Source organism: Microtus oregoni, unplaced genomic scaffold (assembly GCF_018167655.1).
Source record: "Microtus oregoni isolate MIOR12 unplaced genomic scaffold, Mior012 000000F_ref0000247, whole genome shotgun sequence".
In the NCBI taxonomy this organism is placed as follows: Eukaryota; Metazoa; Chordata; class Mammalia; order Rodentia; family Cricetidae; genus Microtus; species Microtus oregoni.
The window spans coordinates 1,166,363-1,187,404 of NW_024543059.1; the positions used below are offsets into that span (position 1 = coordinate 1,166,363).

The following is a 21,042-nucleotide window of genomic DNA, read 5'->3' on the forward strand; positions in this document are numbered from 1 at the left end:
AAACACAGATCTAATTCTTTTTCTAATGTGTCTATGGCAGGGCTCCAGGTCCCCACACCTAAACCTGACCTGGATAGGAGTTTGTTCTTTATATTCTGGAGTCTGGCACCAAACTCATTTGTTGCCAGACTGCTGTGGTTCACTCAAGCCTCTGCCCTCCCATCGCTAAGGCAGGGACAGGAGGTTTTACCCACAGACCCAAATGCAGATGCTGTGGGAAGGGAAGGAGGGGTTGCCACTGTCCTTCTCCGCAATGCCAACCTGATGGTGACGTCAGCTTGCAGCCCATACAGCTTCTGCTCCAGGGCCTTCCGGAAGGACATCAGCGTGTGTTCTGGAGCCAGCTGGAGAGGAAATGGTGGTGAGGGCAGAGCTAGGGTCCCTAATGACCCCTCCCCAGCCAGTGGGTGGTCATCGCTGCTGGAAGGTCTGTTTCCCACCTGGCTCATTTGCTGTGGGAGTGGGAACCCTGGCACCCACACAGCTTTGTTAGGACATGTATGCATTCCAGGGGACCTGGGGACACAGGCAGCAGTGTGCTGAGCACGGACCATGTGAAACCCAGACACAGCGGTACTAGCAAGCAGTAACTCTGACCACGTTATCCTTGCTGCATCGCAGGCACTGAGCAAGACTCTGAAAGCAAACGGCCTTTTGCACAGGCCTGTGGCCCCGTGGCAGTCTTGGGCAGACAGAGACAGAGTGCCTAGTTCCTTTTGGATTAATCTCAGAGCCCAGTCCTGGTAAAGATGCAGGGACGGGGGAAGGAGAAGAGATGGGGTTTCTGTGGTGTGAGGAGTTTCTTCATTCATTCAGGAATGATAATATTCTCTCCATCTATACACTGATACATAGACTAAAACCCAGACATGCTTGATGCCCAACTTAATAGCCTGCAACCCTAATCACCCAGATCAGTTCCAGATACCATACTGCATGACCCTGCCTTGCAACCTTCTGCCTTGCAACCTGCAATTCTCTCTCCTAAGGACCCACCCCGTCTTCTGCCTACTGGGGATGTGGGCTCACTGTTCTCTGAGGGCATTTAGCTGGGGAGTGAGATTTCAAGTCTTTTTCGAGTCCATGTTGAATAAATCGCCATGCCTCTTCCGACCCCTAGGGGTCAGCACCAAACCAGAGATTGAATTTAGACCTGGCAGCTCTAAAGACTGGCAATCTTTTGAGAAGCCCACATGAACACACACTTCGTGAGCCTGGACAGTCATTCACTGTGATATGGAGGGGGAGGGCACTGGCTGATAACTTCCTGTGTAGTTTGAAACAGGCAGAGGAGAGGATGACTTGTGAACGTTCCTAACACAGTGTCGCCATGTATGAGGTAACAGACGAACCACTTTATTATGTGAGGATAAGACCCCGACCTGCAAATATGCACCATGATAATAAATAAAAATAAAAGCAAACACAAAATGAAGGACCCCCCCCCCCCCGCAACCAGGCATGGTGGCACACACCAGTAACCTCAGCACTCAGGAAGGTGAGACAGAGGTTTGTGAGTTCCAGGCTATTCTGGGCTGCGCCCTGAGCGCCCGTCTCCAAAATGAGCAAGCCACCACAAGGATGCAAGCAGCCAAATGCACAGCTTGGGAGGCTGTCTAGTGACAGCTCTGTCAACAGATAAATAGCAGAAAGGAGAAGGGGGTGTCACAGAGGAAGAGGCACCGAGGAGACATGTGTCAAGCAGATGGCTTGTGTGATGTCATCTAGAGCCTGATTTGAAGAAATCTGTACTACAAAAAGATATTTTGGGAGACAATAAAGGAAAAACTAAACTATGATATTAGGTCATGTTAAATAATTGCTAATCTGGGGCTGGAGAGATGGCTCTGAAGTTAAGAGCGCTGCGGCTCCTGACAGTTGCTCTTCCAGAGGACTTGGTTTGATTCCCAGCACCCATGTGGCAGATCACACACAATTCTGTCCAGTCCCAGGGGATCCAACACCCTTTTCAGACAAAACAACCATACACATAAAAATGGAAATGCTTTAAAAATTGTTAATTTGGTGGGGTGTTATAGCTATCATTATGTAAAAACAACCATACACATAAAAATGAAAATAAGTACTTTAAAAATTGCTAATTTGGTGGGGGTGTTTTCATTATGTAAATGTATACATATGTGTGTACATGTGTGTGCATGCACACGCCAGTGTGTACATGTAGAAGTCACAGGACAGCTTTATAGAGTGAGCCCTCTTCTTCTATCTTTATGTGGGTTCCAGGGGTTGAACTCAGATGCCAGGCTTTCACGACAACTGCTTTTCCAAACTGCAGAGCCATTCCGCCCCAGCCTGCTGTTTGTCTTTAAGTACTTATGTTCTGGGCATGGTGGCTTACACCTGTAATCCCAGCACTCGGGAGGCAGAGGCAGGGAGATTGGTAGTAATTTAAACCCAGCTTGTCTCAAACAAGTAGATCAAACCAAAACAGAAAGTCCTTTTGTGTTGGAGATACACCCTAAAGCATATATGGATGATCCAGTCTGATATCTAGGGTTTGCCTCACTACAGCAGAAAAACAAAAAACAAAAACAGGAGACCAGAGAGGCAGGAACAGCACGCTGTCATAATGCATGGAAGGCAGTAATGGAGTCACCGTCACATGGTACAGCGTAGTATTTTTCCACTGGTGTATATCTTAATTTTCTTTTTGTACTGAGACTGCTTTGCTTCCCTTTCCCCTGTCCTGAAGGGGCTGGACCCACCTGGGAAGGTTGGGTTTTAACTTCTCTTCACAGTTAGCAATGGCCCAAACTGGGGCTCAAAGGGGCTGGTGACCCCCACAACACACAATTCCATCCAGTCCTAGGGGATCTGACACCCTTTTCAGGCAAAACAACAATTCACATAAAAATGAAAATAAGTACTTTAAAAACTGTTAATTTGATGGGGGTATTATAGTTATCTGAATCTCTGGTCAGATTCCATTGGCTGTCCCTAGGAGGTACCAGGCTCAGCGCCAGCATGGGGTTCAATGGGAGGGTCCAGATCAGAAGCACAGGCTATGAGTGTTTCTAGGAAACAATGTTTGAACCATGGGAGGGCTTTTAGGTGGGGTTGCGGACCCAGCAGACAGGTTTTGTGGTGTGTGTGTGTGTGTGTGTGTGTGTGTGTGTGTGTGTGTGTACATGTGTACGCATGAGTGTGTAGTGGCCAGAGGTTGATGCTGGTATCTTCTTCTATTGCCCTCCACCTTATTATACACTGAGCTGGGGTCTCCTCCCTGAACCTAGAACTCACGTATTGAGCCCAGCTGCCTGGAGTCCTGACTCTACCCTGGAAGGCTGAGATAGTGAAGCCATGCCTCTATTGCAAGCCCCAGGAAGCACCATGACTCTGAAGACTGTCTATTTCAATTCTCCTATGGGGCGCTTGGCACCTCAGTGGTGCTTCCCGGCACTGATCTGGACTTTGTCCCTTCCTCCCTCTTGAGTCAACTGTCTTCCCTTAAGTAGTTTAGAACTGGGATCTTCTGCCTCAGACCTGGCCTTAGCCCCAAGGTCACTTGCTTACAACTCTCCTGGGCTCCGTAGGCCAAGGGCTGGCAGTGTAGGGTGAGAGGCTAGGACCCTCTGGTGTCTCTAAGGCTTCTGATAAGCACTTGACTTTCCTTTTTCTTTTTTTTTTTTTTTTCTTTTGAGATGGGGGTTTCTCTGGAGCTTTGGAGCCCGTCCTGGAAACTAGCTCTTGTAGACCAGGCTGGCACATTTGACTTTTCTAGCAGAAGCCTTTTGGGATCTCTTCGGGATCCATGCCCACTCAGGGTCTCAAGCCTTCTCTTTAGCCCTTCCCACACACTCTAGAGGGGGCATCATGCAGCCCTCTTGCTCTGTGATCACAGACATTGCATTCATTCCCCACAGGGTCCTCCCCTGCAATGGCTGCTGCCCAGTTCCACCCTTTGGGGGCACTCACCATGGGAGCGCCCCGATGGCCGATGAGGGCAGGCTTGGGACCCAGGTCCTTTTTCTCCATGATGCAGGGAGAAGAGATGGTGAGGGGGATCAGGTAGAGGGTGAAGACCACGGCAAAGAAGGTACAAAGGACTGTGACCTGAGAGGCTGCAGACACAGGTGGTGGGGACTTCCAGTGAGTCACCTGTGCAACCCTCACCAGCTCCAACCAAGCCTAGTTGGCCAGACTGGAATGCAGAACTTGAAGCTCTTGAGAGGAAGTGAACCCCACCTACGACGTATGCACACATGTACCCACAGACATGGGGACCTGGTGGAGGAATCTGGAGCCACTTTTGGGAGCGTCTATGAACCATATAGAGCTGGCGCTCGTGCTGAGCACAAAGGCCTCACCTCATGCCCAGGCCACCCAGGTAGTGTCTCAGTAGGGACAACCTAAACAGGCCTTGGTGTTTGTGAAGGTCAGGATGGGAGGACCCTCTTCAGGGGATACTCACAGGACCGCTCCGCACGGGCGAACTGTCCTGCTACAATCCAGGAGAGGGCAGTGATGGCCATCAGGGCCCCTATGTGCAGGAACGGCGCTGTGCCCTGTGTGTGAGGAGAGGCAGGAGGGACCGGGGACTCAAAGACAGGTCCAGACTCTCAGGCCACCAGCATGCTGCTGACTGTCTCTCCCTACAAGACAGGCAATCCTGTCTCCATTTGTCAGCTGAGGGAGGACTCTGGGAATTCTGCTATGGGGAAATCCCTCCCTGCTCCTCGCTGAGCCTTGGTGTGGAGAAACAAGAGTGAAGAAGGTGCTGCCCCTTGCAAGGGTCCTGGGGAAGCAACGTCCCTGTTCCTAACCCGCCTCACTCACCTGCAGAGAGATCAGCAGCACCTCCCATTCGTCTTCCCACAGCTGGGCCACGGCTGACATGGCCACCACCGTGGAGGCCAGGATGACTACCAGCACCATCTGGAAAAGGGAGGTACCAGACGGAAGGGTCATGGCAGGAGTGAGGGAACTTGTGCTTGGGAGAGGAGAGGAGGAGAGGAAGAGAAAGAAAATAGAAGTGCACACAGGCCAGTGATGGCACACGCCTTTAATCCTAGCGCTCGGAAAGCAGAGGCAGGCGGATCTCTGAGTTCGAGATCAGCCTGGTCTACAGGAGTGCATTCTAGGACAGTCAGGGCTACATAGAGAAACCCTGTCTCAAAAAACCCAAAACCAAAACCAACAACAAAAACCAAAAGATGTTCACACGGAGCAAGGAAGAGGAAGGAAGGAGAGAGCCTAAGATGGGCTGAAGGCAGCAGGGGTAATGAGAGAAGAGTTGTGCAGGGAGGGGGCTGGGATCAGAGGAGGGGGCACTCCAGCAAGAGCAGATGTTAAAGCAGGGCTCTGCTCATGGTATTGTCTGATACACAGGCTGCCTGAGTCTCCTGCATCTGACTGTGTTCTTCTTGACACAAGATCTTAGGTAGCCTTGAACTTCTGATCCTCCTGCTGCCACTTCCCTAGGCTAGGATTGCAGGTTTGCACCACCACATTTATGCTTTGGTGGAGACTGAGCCCAGGGTCTTGTGCACGCCAGGTATGTGCAAACTGCCAACCGAGCTACATCCCCAGCCGGCTTCTAATATGTTCCACAAAAAGTGGGGTGCACAGCTGTCATGAGCACATCGAGGTACCTTCAGGGATAGAGATCTGTGGTGACAGACAGCTCCCGAAATCCCACACTAAGCAAGACTAAGCTAGGGTTCCTTGCTTCTGTCCTCTCTGGAGCCCTGGAACTCTTCACGGTCCCCCTGCTCCTATCTGTGGCCACAGGAGACAGCAGGAGCCTCTGATGAGCGTGTTATGAAGACATCTTATTACAATAGGGGCCGCCAGCGGAAGTTCTTGCAATAAAACTGATTCCCCATAATCCTGATACAATTAAAATTTCATCACTGTTTTTACAGCTGCTGCTACATTACCCATCATGCTTGACAGCATAGTTGGACATTCAGAGAGGGAATTTCCTCCCCGTGGTGTCCTTCGGTCACAGGAATAACATAGGCTCAGCGCATCATGACCCATCCCAAACCTTGCCCAGGAGTACCTGGAGGCCTGGAGTAGACCTGAACTCAGCCTTGGCATTTCTGCTGTTTTTAGCTACGATAGCAACAAGGAAACCCATTCATTCATTCATTCATTCATTCATCCACTCATTCAATACAAGTCTTGCCTGTGTGCTGAGACCCAAGAATCCAGCCCTGTTGATTGACCTCTTTTAAATTTATTTATTTATTATGTGTACAGCATTCCCTCCATGTGTGCCTGCAAGACAGAAGGGGGCACCAGGTCTCATTATAGATGGCTGTGAGCCACCATGCAGTTGCTGGGAATTGAACTCAGGACCCCTGGAAGAGCAGTCAGTGCTCTTAACCACTGAGCCATCTCTCCAGCCCCTTGATTGACCTCTTGGCAGGTGCCTGGGGTCCCTACACCTGGGTCACACTCCTGGCTTGGTGGCATTGGAGGAGGGTAACAATTTCCGGGAACTTCTCTGAGCTGGACGGGGACAGGGGTAAGTGCCTCCTGGGGAGGAGTTGGGGACATAAATGAGGACATGCAAGCCAAGTACTTTGTACAGTAGCTACCACAAAGAGGAAATGCGTATTCGGTGTGAGTGCCACCACTCTGAGTAATTGTCACCGAAACGGGGTAACAGAGAGGAACAAAACGAAGTATCCGGGAAAGCGCCCGTCACGTACAGTAAGCACCCGAGAAACGCTGCTTGGCGCTGTGACGACAAACACGGTGGCGGCGTCTGACATACAGGAAGTTCTCAAACGTGCCTTTCTAGGGAGCAGCTGGAAGGACAGAAGCTAGCTGCATGGAAGAAATGTCACATGCACCAGCTGCTGGAGAACAGCCTGAATGCAGTCAGTGCTGCTGGGTGTCCATGGGGCCCAGCAGGCACCAGCCCGGCTCAGCCACACCCGTGGGCAGGCAGAGTCTGGGCTTCGGCCTGGGTGGTTGATAGAGCCCTCCGGGGAACCAGCCTTGGACTACAGCCCCTGGGGGTTGAGGAATTAGCATTAGCACCACGGAGCAGAAGCAGTCAGTGCTCAGCGTACACCACCACAGCTAGGGAAATGGAAGCTGTGACAACACCCACCAGAAAAGGCCTCTGAGACAGCTCTGGGTGGTGACTGGGCATGAAGGTCATCTCACAAAGCAGCTTCCCCCCCACCCCATCTTGACTTCCCTCACCCTCCAGGCCCCTAAACTTCTCCTGGGGATCCCTCACAGGCCTGAGTTCTGGGCCACAGGACTCACTGGGTCAGATGCCCCCGTCCCTGCCCATTCCTAAGTCCTTCTCCCCTCCCCTCCTGGGGACTCAGGGGAACCAGGGACTCTAAACACAGACCAGCATTAAAATGTCCCATAAAACTGTCATCTTCAAAGCAATATGACCTTGGCATAAAACTAGAGAAATAAATGAGGGCCAAGTTCAGAAAGAGTTCTGAATGCATTAAAGGAATATAACAGCATCTCAGATTGGAGAGTAGGGGAGCGTTGTGCAGGGGAGACTGCTGGGGACACTGAGAAGCATCTTCAGGGAGCTTGACAAGATCACACTAGGCCCCAAAATAACTTCCAAAAGATTAACAGACATTTAAATGTCAAAAAAGCAACGCTATATAATTACCCAGTGATATCATAGAAAGATCCCCATAACATCTCAGAGTGAGAAGGACCCTTCTAAGTCTGACCCAACACCCAAGGGGCATAAAAAGAGATGACAGAGTCAAGTTTTTGCTATTGTTGTTGGTGGGGTTTTTTTTGTTTGTTTGATTGACTGGTTGGTTGGTTTTGGTTTTACGAGACAGGGTTTCTCTGTGTAGCTCTGGAGCCTGCCCTAGAACTCACTCTGTAGACCAGGCCGGCCTTGAACTCACAGAGATCCTCCTGCCTCTGCCTCTCGAGTGCTGGGATTAAAGATGTGCACCACCACTGCCTGGTTTGGTGTTTTGTTTTTTTTTAATTTTCGAGACAGGGTTTCTCAGTAGTTTTTGGTTCCTGTCCTGGAACTAGCTCTTCTAGACCAGGCTGGCCTCACAGAGATCCGCCTGCCTCTGCCTCCCGAGTGCTGGGATTAAAGGCGTGCACCACCACCCCCCGGCTTGTTTTTGTTTTTTGAGACAGATTTCTCTGTGTAACAGCCCTGACTGTCCTGGTACTCGCTCTATAGACCAGGCTGGCCTCAAACTCCCACAGATCCACCTGCCTCTGCCTCCCAAATTCTGGGATTAAAGGTGTGTACCTCCTCACCCAGCCAGATTCAAGTCTTTTTTTTTTAATTATAAAAAGAAATCCCCTGGCACAAATACCATAAACAAAGCCAAAAGATGAACGACAAACTGGAAAAAAACTAAATTATCTGTATTTCATCAGTCAAAGGGTCAATTCCTCGGATCTACAAGGAACTCTGTAAAAATTAGCAAGCAGATAAAACCCCAGTGACCCAGGTCTGTGAAACACCGAGTCTCACTGAGCAGAGGGGAAACACAGCCTGCAACCTTGCAGACAGACAATGGCCAAGGAATCGGCCCACAGCTGTGGGTGAGGGGACCCCGCCGTCCCATCGATGTACTCCCTACAGGGCATGGGTTGGCTCCGTGTGGCAAAGAGGGCATTGGCAAGATCAAGATTCTGAAAGTAGCCAGGCAGTGGTGGCGCACGCCTTTAATCCCAGCACTCGGGAGGCAGAGGCAGGAGGATCTCTGTGAGTTCGAAGCCAGCCTGGTCTACAGAGTGAGTTCTAAGAGGCTACCTAGTGAGATGCAGTCTCAAAATAACAACAAAAGAAAAGATAAAAAGGAAAATATACGATATTATTTTCTCACAGATCCCAGCCCTGGGAAAAGATTGAAAACCACTGGGCGTTAACAGAAGCCGTAGAGATCCCTAGAGAATCCCTAGAGGTCCCTAGAGAATGAGGGACAAGAACAAGTGTTAGGAATTGATGAGTGTGGCCTTCCTGCATCCAAGAAGGGCTCCTCACTTTCTAAAGAGGGGGCAAGAGTGAGGTGAACTGTGTGTGTAGGAGAGAACAGAGGGGCACTGCAGAGATCGTGCAGCACTTAAGAGCACCAACTGCCCTTGCCAAGGACCAGAGCTTACTTCCCAACACCCACAGGGCAGTTCACAACAGTCTGTAATTTCAGTTCCAGGGACTCTGACGTCCTCTTCTGGCCTCTGCAAGCACTGCATACATGTGGTATATAAACGCAGGCAAAACACCTGTGCTCATAAAATAAAAATCCATTTAAAGCAAAAGGGGCATCAGTGAAATGGCTCAGTGGTAAAGGTGCCTGTTGCCAAGGCTGATGACCTGGATTTGATCCCCAGGACCCACATGGTGGGAGAGAAGAACTGACTTCTAGAAGGTATCCTTTGACCTCCACATATGTGCTGTGCACACACACACACACACACACACACACACACACACAGACGCACACACATACACCCACGCACATACACACACCCACGCACGCACACCCACCCACACACACATACACACACACACATAGAAACATGCACACACACGCACGCACACACACAAACATGCACACACACACGCCCACGCACATACACACACCCACACACACACCCACACCCACGCACACACACACCCACGCACACACACAAACATGCACACACACGCACATGCACACACACACACATACAAACATGCACACCCACGCACACCCCCACACACCCACGCACACACACACAAACATGCACACACACGCACGCACACGCACGCACACCAGGGAGGGTAATTAAAATAAAAAGAGAGTGTATATAGGAAAATTTTCATTGAGCATGATTTTCTTCATGTCTGAATTATGGGTCACATAAAAAAAATGAGTTAAGGGGGCTGGAGAGATGGCTCAGCGGTTAAGAGCATTGCCTGCTCTTCCAAAGGTCCTGAGTTCAATTCCCAGCAACCACATGGTGGCTCACAACCATCTGTAAAGAGGTCTGGTGCCCTCTCCTGGCCTGCAGACATACACACAGACAGAACATTGTATACATAATAAATAAATAATTAAAAAAATGAGTTAAGATAAAGCAAGCAGACAAAAATAATAAGGATTCCTCAAATATGTATGTAGAATTTCCAGGCCCTGAGAAGTATCCAGAGTGTGGGAAACCAGTCCAGCCTGCATCAGCACTGTCTGACAGCTCCTTCTGCCTCAAGATCTCACAGGACAGGATGGCCAGAAGAGAAAGGGCCCAGAGCAGGATGCAGATTAGCGGAGGGTCCCTGCACGGAGCCTCCAGATCTGCCCAGCTCTATAGAACTGCAGGTTTCTCTCCCTTAGGATCAAACACATGTGACTTGACCTGCTGGGAGCCAGGCAGAGCCTTAGGAGGTGACCACAGGGTGTGTGCCCCATCCAGGTGCCAGCTGGTACTCTCTTTCAAGTGCTAGCTATGTAGTTAAGAGAAGAAAGGGCCTCTGGCAGGGACGGGGAGGGGCGCTGGCGGGGGCGGGGAGGGCACTGAGGAAGTCCTAGAGCAGTCCTCAGGAGAGAGTTACCAGCGGGGACTCTTCCATTGTTCTCTTCATCCCTGCAAGACCCCGGCCACCAAGGCCTGGTTCCCAAGGTACCCCCCACTGCTCACAGACATCTCCCATTACACATACCCAACCCATGTTCATGGGTGCCCTGCCTCCCTCTTTCTGTCCCCCGATTAGCTGGGTCCATCTCAAGGGTCCTGTTTGTTTCCAGGCGTTTCTGCCCCTTCCTAGATGGTGTGTTTACTCCTAGCCATGCTCTGGAAAGAGATGACCTACTCCTCCGTCTACACTGTGGGGTTCCTAGAAGGGTGACTCTATCTTGTCCAGGACTGGCCCAGTCCTATGGCCCTGTTCAAGCAGAGCAGGCATTAACAACCTACGGTCAGCATATGTGTGTGCGAAGGTGTCAATGTATGTGTCTGTGCACATGTGCGTATGTGCATGCGTGCGTGTGTGCACACGTGTATGTGTGTGCGCGTGTGCATGTATGTGCACATGCATGTGTGCATGCGTGTATGTGCATGTGTGCATGCGTGTGCATGTGTGCGTGCATGTGCATCTGTGTGTGTGCGCGCGCGTGTGAATGAGAGTCTGGATCCAACACTGGGGGCAGCAGGGAAGCAATCAGTGCCCATTTAGTCTTCAAGGAGCACCAGATTAGAGCGGGACGGGATCCAGAGCTGATCAAAGCTGACAACACAAATGTTCTAAGATGCATCTGGGGGAGAGACCACGCTGCCAGGTCTGGGGGAAGACCCTCGCTTGGGACACAAGCTGCACAGGAAACGGGATCAAAGAGAATGTGAGCAAATGAGGGAGGGCCAGAGTAAGGGGCTCAAAGCCAAGGAAAGGTGGGTGTTACTACAGGATGGGAACGACGTCTCCCGCAGCCGACGCTGAGGGAACACCATCAGGACCAGACAGGGACAGTCTGGGTCATCCTAGGCACCATCAGGACCAGCCGGGACAGTCTGGGTCATTGCAGGCACCATCACTAGAACTCACTGAAGCCAGCAGGGAAGGTGGGAGCCAAGCAGAGCTGGTGCAGGGGAGGACAAGGCTGCAGGGCTGACCTGAGCCTTGCACTCACACTGTGAGACCTTCAGCATATTGGCTAACCTCTGCTTTTTGTTCCTGCAAAGTGGAATGTGGCAGAGGGCTGCGAGGGTCACGGGGGTGAATACGAATTGGGCTGGAGGGTGCCTGGCATGGTAAGGGTGCAGTGGAATAGGAAGAACAGTCATAGGGGAGACCCAGGGGAGGGACAGCCCAGGCCATTCTCTACATCCAGGCCTCTTCTCCTTCCCCAGTAGGGCAGCTTCCACTTACCTTGTGTAGCCAGTACAGGTTCATCTGCTGCCCCACAGCGATGTGACAGAGAGCCAGGACCTGGGAAGGGGCCCGGGGTCAAGCCAAGTGTGACCAGAATGCTTGTCAGCTCTCCAGATGCCCTGCTCCACAGCCTTGCCCTTGGTCTGACCCTAGGCAGGCAGCACACCCTCCACTCAGGCACCAGGAATGCCCAGCCCAGCCCTGTCCAGGCCTGGCCTCCTTCCAGATTACTCCAGGCCTCCTCTAGGAATTCCCCCTGAAAAAGGTCCCTGGGTTTGACACAAAAACTGCCCAACTTAATGCATCAACGGTTTGGGAGATCTAAGCCTTAGGATTCAGAAGCAGACCTGAGCCCTGTCCTCAAGGAGCCCCCAGTGCAGAATGTGGTCAACCTAAGTCTCTCAGTGTGGAGGACATTGTGGGGTAGGCAGCCCAAGCAGTTTCTGAAAGGCATCTGTGGCCGGTGCCGAAAGTCAGAATGGTTCTTGTTGGCCTGGGGGTGGGGGTGGGGGTGAGAAGGGGCTTCCAGAGAGACAGCTGAAGGAGCCTCGTAAGATGAGACATTCTCCCTTGGAGGACTCGGGCCTCAGACTCAAGCAATGCTCCAGGTGTCTGGGCAGAAGCAGTATCCTCACCCCTATAGACCAGCATAGGTCACGCCTTCCTCTACTAGGAGCAGAGTCACATGAGCCCAAGGGAGCCCCTCCACACATACCAAGAGGCCTGCGATGTACGTGAAGGCCGCAGCTGTGGTCACAAGGATGGGCATGGACCAGTCACTCCAGTAGCCCATGTGGTTGTAGAGGTACCTGGTGGGGAGAGAGGGGCAGAGGTCAGAACTCCGCCGGGCCACTGCCCAGTCAAGGAGCTAGGATCATCTCAGTTCTCACGCAGCTGCAGCTGGGGAGCCACAAGCGAGCCCTTCCCATCCCATATGGCTATTAGGGCTTTCCCTTATCGCCAGCTATGATTACTTCTGGAGGGCACTCAGAAAGCAAGAGGCAGAAGAGCCCAGAATCACTGTTCTGAAAGCCATTAGACTTCCTGCCCACTGGCCCCCGCACCTGTGTGAACATGTGTGAACAGCAGATCTGAGATGAACACCCCACCCCTGCCACCCTCAGGAGCGTGGTCAATACAGCTCTGAGGGACGATCACACTCTGGGATCTAATCCCCACACTGCCTCTCGCCGGCTCATAGGACTCTGGAGGTGACAGGCATCACAGATTCTAAGAGGCACTCAAACATGAAGATGTGGAGCCTAAGAACGGATAAGATACAACACTCTCGTCTGCTCACCTGTAGGATGGGTAAGAGAAAACCCTTCACAGGGCTCCGGGGAATGAAAGGAGGGAGGCGTGCGACAAGGACATAACAAACTCTCTCTAACAAGAACATCCACGGAGACCAGGAAAAATACTGAGAAAATGTGATTTTTTTTTTTAAAGCAGCATGTGACTTCTTGGATTCATATGCCATAGACAGCCAGCTTCCCATTAGCGGGACATCATAGCTTGCAATGATTCACTTTATAAACTCACACGAAAACGAGAAAATGGACACATCTTTTTGCATTTCTGTCTCCCTGGGTTGGGTTGCTATAAACAGAAAGACAGGGCTGAAGGAGTGAACTTCTAAAGGGTCCTGAAGGATGCGGCTTAGCTTCTCACCAGAATGATGACTCACTCTCAGCCTCCTTGTGTGTGTAGGGAAAGCAAGGCTCAGAGGATAAAGTAATTCTCTCGGGGTATTAAAGAGTAAGCTAGTGTCAGGACACAACGGTGTCTGCCCAGAGGAGGCGGGGACATCAGAAAGACTCCACAGGCAGGGCATCTGCCTCCCTGCACCTTCCCAGGCCCTGCTCCAAGCCTCCTACCACTGGGGGCGGGGAAACAGATCACAGGCTCTGCTCATCTCATCGTACAACTTGGGAAACCGAGGCCCAAAGAAGGCCAGGAATTGGCCCTGGAGGTACTCCTGAAAGGTTTTCTGGTCTCACTGGCCTTTCAAGCGTGGTCACATTGGCAGGAAAGCCTCCAGGATAAACATACACTACCCTACCAGGTGTGCCCAACCTGCAGCCTGTGGGCCGCATGCATCACAGGACAAACTCGGAGTTTCTGTAAAACATTGCTTGCAACCATCCTACCGCGTAGTTCTCTGGCGTGAATTCTGTCGATGACGGCACTGTGTCTCAATGTCAAAAGGCTGGACACTCCTGGCCCTAGGTGGCTCTCCTTGCCTATGCCCAGCCAGTGCTGAACCTTGGTGCGGGAAAGAATCCCAGAAAGTCAAGCGAAGCTCCGGCCTCCCAAGAAACAGTTGGCAGGCAAAGGGACTGCAGCTCACAGGCAAGCCTCTGTGGCTGCCTCCCAGACAGGGTTGGCATCTGCCGAGTCTTCCCAATGACAGAGAGCTAGTGAGGGGTCAAACAGCCACCACTGATCTGTCATCAGCTTGCTGTGTGACCTCGCAGAGCCTCTTCTACCCTCTCTGAGCTCTATTTCCTCAGACTGTACTTGACATGTGTTCTTGACACGGACTGGCTGTATGACCATGGGGGTCCCTCCTCTGACCTCACTTTGTCCTTATATACAGGGCATTTGCTGCTGTCTAGGGATTGCCATTGAAGGCCAGCAAGCAACATTCTCGTGCATCCCCAACACTTAGCCTCCCCGGAAGCAGCTCTGTGCCTAACCCATCCCCCTATCTTCTCCTCCTAAGAACCTGATGAGACTGTAGTTACCCTACCTCAAAGAGGGAGAATGAAACTCAGAGCATACCAGTGGCTTGCTCCCTAGCCCTAACTCTCCACACTGGATACTTGAACTTGGGCCTCAGTTTCCAAAATCTGTCAGCAGAAGAGTTCTCAGAAGTACCCAGGGTCTTCCCTGCCCATGCCTTTTTTGGTCAACAAAAAGCTGGCAATGGAGGAGATAAGGGGGGAGCCCTGTCCGTGGACCTGAAGTGCCCCTAAAGGAGGCAGAGCTGAATTAGACAATGGCATCTGCCAGCCGTGCCAGTTCAGCCACAGGAGCCAGGGAGACTGAGGCTAGGGACCTCCTCTTCCATCCAGGGCTTCATCTCTCTTGGCGCTCTTGTCTACAAAGGGGGCTAGCAGCCCTCCACCTCAGGCTGATATTGCTCTGGGGCTAGACAGCAGCCCTGAATCTCCTTGTAAACTTGAGGGGGTATTCAAGAGTTCTCTCTGGCTAGTTCCCACATCTCCTCCTCCAAGAAGCCTTCCTGAAGTCCCAGGGGCACAGAGCTCTGTCTTCCCAGTCTGAGACAGGACCTTGCCTGGAGGCCTGCAGACAGGCAAGCCCAGGGCTTCCAGAGCGGGCCTTGCTGGAGGCCACAGAGAGCTGGTTGTGGGACTCCCAGGGCCGAGCTGGGTCTCGGGATAACTACACTTACCAGTTGAACTCATCGTAGTCATTGTGAACCTCCCACCAGAAGTAGAGCCAGGTGAGGGTGAGGCTGAAGGTGCAGACCAGGAGCAGAAACCACAGCCGTTCCCACTGCAAGGCGAAACAGAAAACAGTGTCACAGCTAGCGGCTCTCCCTGCCCTCCCTTCCTGAAGCCTCAGCTGCCAGGAATTGATGAGGAACTGAGGCTCAAGGAAGACACGACTTGTCCAGGGTCAGAGAACCCAGTTACAAGAGTGGACAGCCAGGAGCAGGGTTAGGGATCCACCAGGAAGAGGCAACCTAAGACCTTTCTGCTGCATCCAGGGTCAGCCCAGTGTGTGTTAGTCTCTTGCTCTGCTGCTGGTCCCTAAAAACAAAGAAAGCCTCTCACAGCGTCTCCTACAGCCCAGACGAGCCTCAAACTCTTTACATAGCTAATCATGGCCTCGAATGCCTGGTCCTCTTGGCTCCCACCTGCTGGGATTACAGATATATGCCCCCAAGATCAGCTGTTTTTAAGATTTATTTTATGATCTTTATTTGTGTGCACGTGGTGCACGCACGTGCCTGTGCACGTGTGTACAGCCGTGGAAGACAGAGGCTGTGGATCCTCCTGGAGCTGGAGTCACAGGCACTTCTGAGATGCTGGGAATCGAACTCAGGTCCTCTGCAAGAGCAATGTGCACTCTTTACCACGGAGTCAGATTTCCTGCCAGCCAAGTAGTTTTTTTTTGTTTTTTGTTTTTTGTTTTTCGAGACAGGGTTTCTCTGTAGCTTTGGAGTCTGTCCTGGAACTAGCTCTTGTAGCCCAGGCTGGCCTCAAACTCACAGAGATCCGCCAGCCTCTGCCTCCCGAGTGCTGTGATTAGAGGCGTGCGCCACCACCGCCCGGCCAGCCAAGCAGTTTTTAAGGCAGTGCTGGGTATCAAACTCTGGGTATCTTGTGCGCGCTAGGCAAGCACTATCAACGCCCCCAGCCCCTTGCCCCACCCTGTTTCATCCTTCTGTGTTCACACAGCAGACTCGGCTTACCACCTCTACCCCATGTCACTGACCAGAAACACCAATGCCCAGAGAGACCAACCAGTTTGCCAGTGTCACACAGCTAGTCAGCAGAAGGTTAGGACAAGTGAGTTCCCTAACCCGGAAGAAATGTAGCAACTGCCTTCTCCCCATGGTGCTGGGGCATGGGGCTGAGCTGGGAAAGACCACACCTTCTGGACATCTGCTGGAGTGGGTAAACACAGACCCAGTCAGGCAGCTCCTGGGAGCCTGGGCTCAGAGGCTTGCAAATGCACCAGTTGGCCAAGCCCTAGGTTTTCCCCAGATTACACCCCTCTGTTGAGCTCAGCAGCACAAACTGGGGCAGACTGTCTTGCTGTGCCCTGAGAAGCGGCTGAGGTCAACAACCATGATCTGCAAATGAAATGAACTCAGATCATTCACCCCTGGAGCGCTGAGTCCCCCAAAGTCCTGTTTGTCTCCCGTCCTCTCCAACACAGGACAGCCAGCCTGGCAAAAGGACCAGGAGTTCCAATGGGCTAACTTCCTCCTGGCCCCTCACCCTTTGTATGTGACCCCTGACTCCCCAGCTTCATCCGCTCAACTGGGAAAGACCACGGGCTTGGGCTTGTCACCTCAGTTCCCATTTTCCCACGGAGGACCCATGGAATTGGGTCACATGTCACCCCCTCTGGGAAGCCTTCCTGGACTCAGCTTTAGTCCCTCAAACCCACTGTGCTCCACAGAATCAACGTTCCCTCTTCTCTAAACTCTATACCCTGTGCCCTTAGGTGGCAAGGGACCCATTAGTACCGATGACTAGGGAAGAGGGTATCAGGAGGAGAAAAGACATCCCCTAGCTTCCGAGAACCCCTCCATCCCACCTCGGTAACTAAATGTTGTGTTTGGAGCCAGACAGCCTAGGGATCTAAAATCCCCATCACCACTGACAAGCTGTGCGCCTCTAGAGGTCACACAACCTCTCTGTGGTTGTTTCTCCTCTGTAAACTAATACAATAGCAGCATTGACAGCACAAGCTTGATATGAATGGCCCCCTGCCACCATGCAGGAGAGGTTCTCAACCCGGAAAAGCCATGACTGGGCACACACGGACACCCTCATACCAGGATGAGTCACTCAAGTTGGTGACCCATGTTTGGGTGAGCTGTTGTCACCACTCACAGTCATGTGGAGAGCCGGGCTGCTGGGTCTAACCCTGCTCTGTGTGTAAACATGGATATGAAGGTGACATTTCTCCCACGCCTGGGCTATGCCAGGTTCAGGGGGAGAGAAGTGGGGAGGCAGGGCACTGTCTTCCTGTGGGGACATGACCTCGGGGACCACTAAGATGGCTGGGAGTGTCACTAGCCCTCCTCCCCAGAGCCTGCACCTTTTCTACCCCACCCCCATCCACCAGCCCTAGGTCCAGTCCCTCTGGCAGTCTTGCCTTTTGCCTCCAGCTCCTACTTGCTCATGAATGTCTAATTTCCTGGAGTCCAGCTGGCAGGTCCCAGGTCACCTCTGACACCGGGCTCCCACTCAGTATGGCACACCCCACCTTCCTATCACATCATCTAGCGTGCACTCTCACTGGCCACAGCTCCACAGACTCCAGGGTGCACCCACAGTCTGCCAACTGGGGCAGAGGAAGTCTCTAGTGATGGGGGGGAGTCTGAACCTACTGGGACCTGTCCTAGGCAAACAGCCCGGGTACAGAGAGGGCAGCGGACTTGCCACAAGCATGACACAAACCTCCAGACAGCATCGATAAGAGGGCAGGAGGCCAAAACTGTAGGTGGCCCAGGGTGGAGAAGGAGCACAGGCAGGGGTCTTGGGCTCACTTGGCCATATCCTCACAGTGTGGAGAGGCAGGGCAGGGCACATAAGAGGGGTCACAGGCTCTCAGCAGCTGGGGACTGTCAAAGTTAGAGTCACTAGGTAGGCATGACTGGAGGGGGCTGGGCCTTAGAAACCAGGAACTAGGAACCTTGTTTTTCAGAAGCCAGGGCTGGGGAACCTAGTGATTAAAGTCCCTTAGAAGCTGGGGGTCGTTAGGCCACAGACAAGGACAAATGGGGAGGAAGAGGCCCCAGCGCAGGAGGGAGAGAGGTGTATGATGGTATACCAGGAACAATCAGAGGAAGAAACTGAATGGCAGGGGTTGGAAGAGATAGGAAGGGGAAGGAAAGTGAGGAGAGCAGAGGAAGTGGCCTCCAAGCAGTCCCACTGATACAGGGGTTCTCAGGGCCACTAATGGGCCTTGTAAGGGAGAATCACCAAGGGGAAAGGCCTGGGTATGCTCTGCCCATCTGGGCTCCTAGGGTGGACAGAGGGCTCACTGCCTCACCCACCTCTGAGGCCAATGCCATGCCAGTGAACTTTGAGGCCCTGGCCCTCTGTCTCTCTGCATTGTACCAGAGGGGCTTGCAGGAACGTATCACAGCACATAGTAGCTCAGAAAGGGAAGGACCTTGCTGACCACGTCACCTATGGGTGAGCCATTGCGCCCTACCACTAGAGGCGGTCACCACACACGTGTAGCTTTATGACCGTCACGGTCATCTGGCGGACAGCAGTCAAGGGGGTTACCGTGGGCAGGTAGAAGTCAGAGAGGTCACCAAGTAGGAGAGTTCTGAGATGCTCCCCTGAACCTGTCCTGCCCCTTTGGGTCTCTGTATGGCAACCCCAGACCAAGTGTTTGTTCACCCTTCCCTTTCTGTAGGCTGTACCCCCAGGCCTAAACTCTGGCTCTTCCTGAATGTCTTTGTGTCCCCGTAACCCTCAATGGCCTCCCACCCCCACACATCCTGTGCTGGCTCTTGGCACTCAGCAACCTGCCCTGCAACTACACCCAGCTGCAGAGACAGGAAGGATGTCTCGGGGCTGCAGCTCTGCAGGAACTGCACCAGGCTGCAGAGACGGGAAGGATGTCTCGGGGCTGCAGCTCTGCAGGAACTGCACCAGGCTGCAGAGACGGGAAGGATGTCTCGGGGATGCAGCTCTGCAGCAACTGTACCCGGCTGCAGAGACAAGAAGGGTGTCTCGGGGCTGCAGCAACTGCACCAGGCTGCAGAGACGGGAAGGATGTCTCGGGGATGCAGCTCGGCAGCTTGGGCAGGGGTTCTCAGAGCCTGGAGGACTCACCTATAGGATGGGAACCCTAAGTCTTACCTTGGAAGGGTGCTGTCCAGTCAGCAGCGCCGCTTCCAGCGGTTCACAGGTAAATAATAAAGGGGAGTTCACCAGGTCACACGTTCCTTGGGGAGTAATGGGGCATGGTGTGACCTGGGTCCCCAGGGCCTACTAGCATGTTGGAACACAGTCTGAGAAACCAAGAAAGGATGAATGCAAGACTGTGAGCTGCAAAGAGGACAGGTTCAAGGAACAGACCAGCCTCCCACGCAGCTGGGGACTGGCCCGTTTGTGGAATGGCAGTTCCTGTGTTCACACAGGTAGCAGGAGGCCTGTGCCATCTGGAGAGAAGGGGTCTGGGTTGGGATTGGGCCCTGGCCTGGCCAGGAAGCTGAGGGGTGATACCTGACAGAGAATCCTCAAGGTCCTGCCTCATCTCCTCCCACTCCTGCCCTGGTCCTCTAGGAGCTGAGTCCCTTTGCAGCCGTAGGGCCACAGTGGGCTGATTTCACCCAAGGTGGTGGTTTCTCTTCCCTGCCTCCTGTTGATGAGCCTGTGACCATCCTTGCCTGTGTCCTGTCCTTCCCACTGTCCACCCCCAGCCAGAGCCTTCTACACTCCAGGACGCTGCTAACAGAAAGAGCTCATTAGCATCCAGGCTCTGACAGACTCCACACTTGACTAGACACAGGGATCATGGGGAGCACGCAGGGTGGGGTGGGGGCGACTCTGCTGTTGCTGGCTTCCACTCATGAGCAGCTCCCGTGAACCCCTGACTGCCGCCAGGGTGCACACAGTTGCCCGTCACTGTCTGTGGGTACCCAGACAGGACAGAGCCCGGCTTCTGAACTCTGTGATCTGACAGTGCCTGGTAGGGGCTGCCACCACCCCCCGCAGCATTGATGACTCAGAATCATAGATATTAGAGCCTGAGATGTCCCGCTCAGCTCCTGCCTCCTGTGTACCCAGTTCAGCCTGCTGCAGCCCAGGCAGCCCCAGGGAGAGCCCCCAAAGTTCGTCCCTCTTAGACCCTCAGCATAACCAGTAGGGAGGCTCAGATGCTTGGCCATGTTGGTTTTGAATACTGGGATGGTAACCACTGAGTAGCCTTGGAGACAGATGTCCAACCTGTTAGCGTCCCAGCTTCCTGCTCTTAGAATGAGGACAGATATGGTATGTCATACAGAGTTCCAATAAACATACCTTGGTCCCCTTTCTCTCTCCGCCTCTCTGACTCCCTCCAGTGGAGCTAAAACCACCCCCTTCGATGGAAACCACACAGATCAATCCAACCAAAAGGCTCAAACAATAGTGGGGTCAAAAGACCAGTGTGTGTATGTGGCCCATCTGGGCTTTAATTCCAGCCCTTCTACCCACTGGCCGCGCACTCAGCACCTTAACCCTCAGCTTCCTCCCCTGTTCCTAGAGATGATGTCACCACCACCTCACAGGAAATCTGCCAGGCCCCAGCGATTACACACGTGTAAGCTGTAAGTCGCCAGATCTACCCCGGTTCCTATAATTACCGTTCGCGTCCGACAGCCCTTTAATTACGTGAAGACAGTGATCAAGTCTTCGCCCTCCCCCTGCCTGCCCTACACCGACTCTTCCTCCTGCTGCTGAGGACAGCAAGCTAGATCACCTGCAGCCGGCCCA

General features: G+C 52.8%; 1 protein-coding gene across 8 annotated transcripts in view; it reads right to left on the reverse strand.

The window, feature by feature from the left end:
* Positions 1 to 21,042, reverse strand: part of LOC121452800 (glycerophosphodiester phosphodiesterase domain-containing protein 5) — a 77,506-nt gene that overhangs the window by 9,028 nt on the left and 47,436 nt on the right. For 7 of the 8 annotated variants that reach the window (XM_041659092.1, XM_041659067.1, XM_041659083.1 and 4 more), the window contains 7 exons: positions 15,258 to 15,361; positions 12,555 to 12,648; positions 11,837 to 11,896; positions 4,798 to 4,896; positions 4,433 to 4,526; positions 3,937 to 4,082; positions 262 to 344 (listed from right to left, as the gene is read on the reverse strand). In XM_041659092.1, the coding sequence (XP_041515026.1) occupies positions 262 to 344; positions 3,937 to 4,082; positions 4,433 to 4,526; positions 4,798 to 4,896; positions 11,837 to 11,896; positions 12,555 to 12,648; positions 15,258 to 15,361 (680 nt within the window). The remainder of the gene's footprint in view (positions 1 to 261; positions 345 to 3,936; positions 4,083 to 4,432; positions 4,527 to 4,797; positions 4,897 to 11,836; positions 11,897 to 12,554; positions 12,649 to 15,257; positions 15,362 to 21,042) is intronic. The other variant, XM_041659122.1, reaches the window with a different exon arrangement.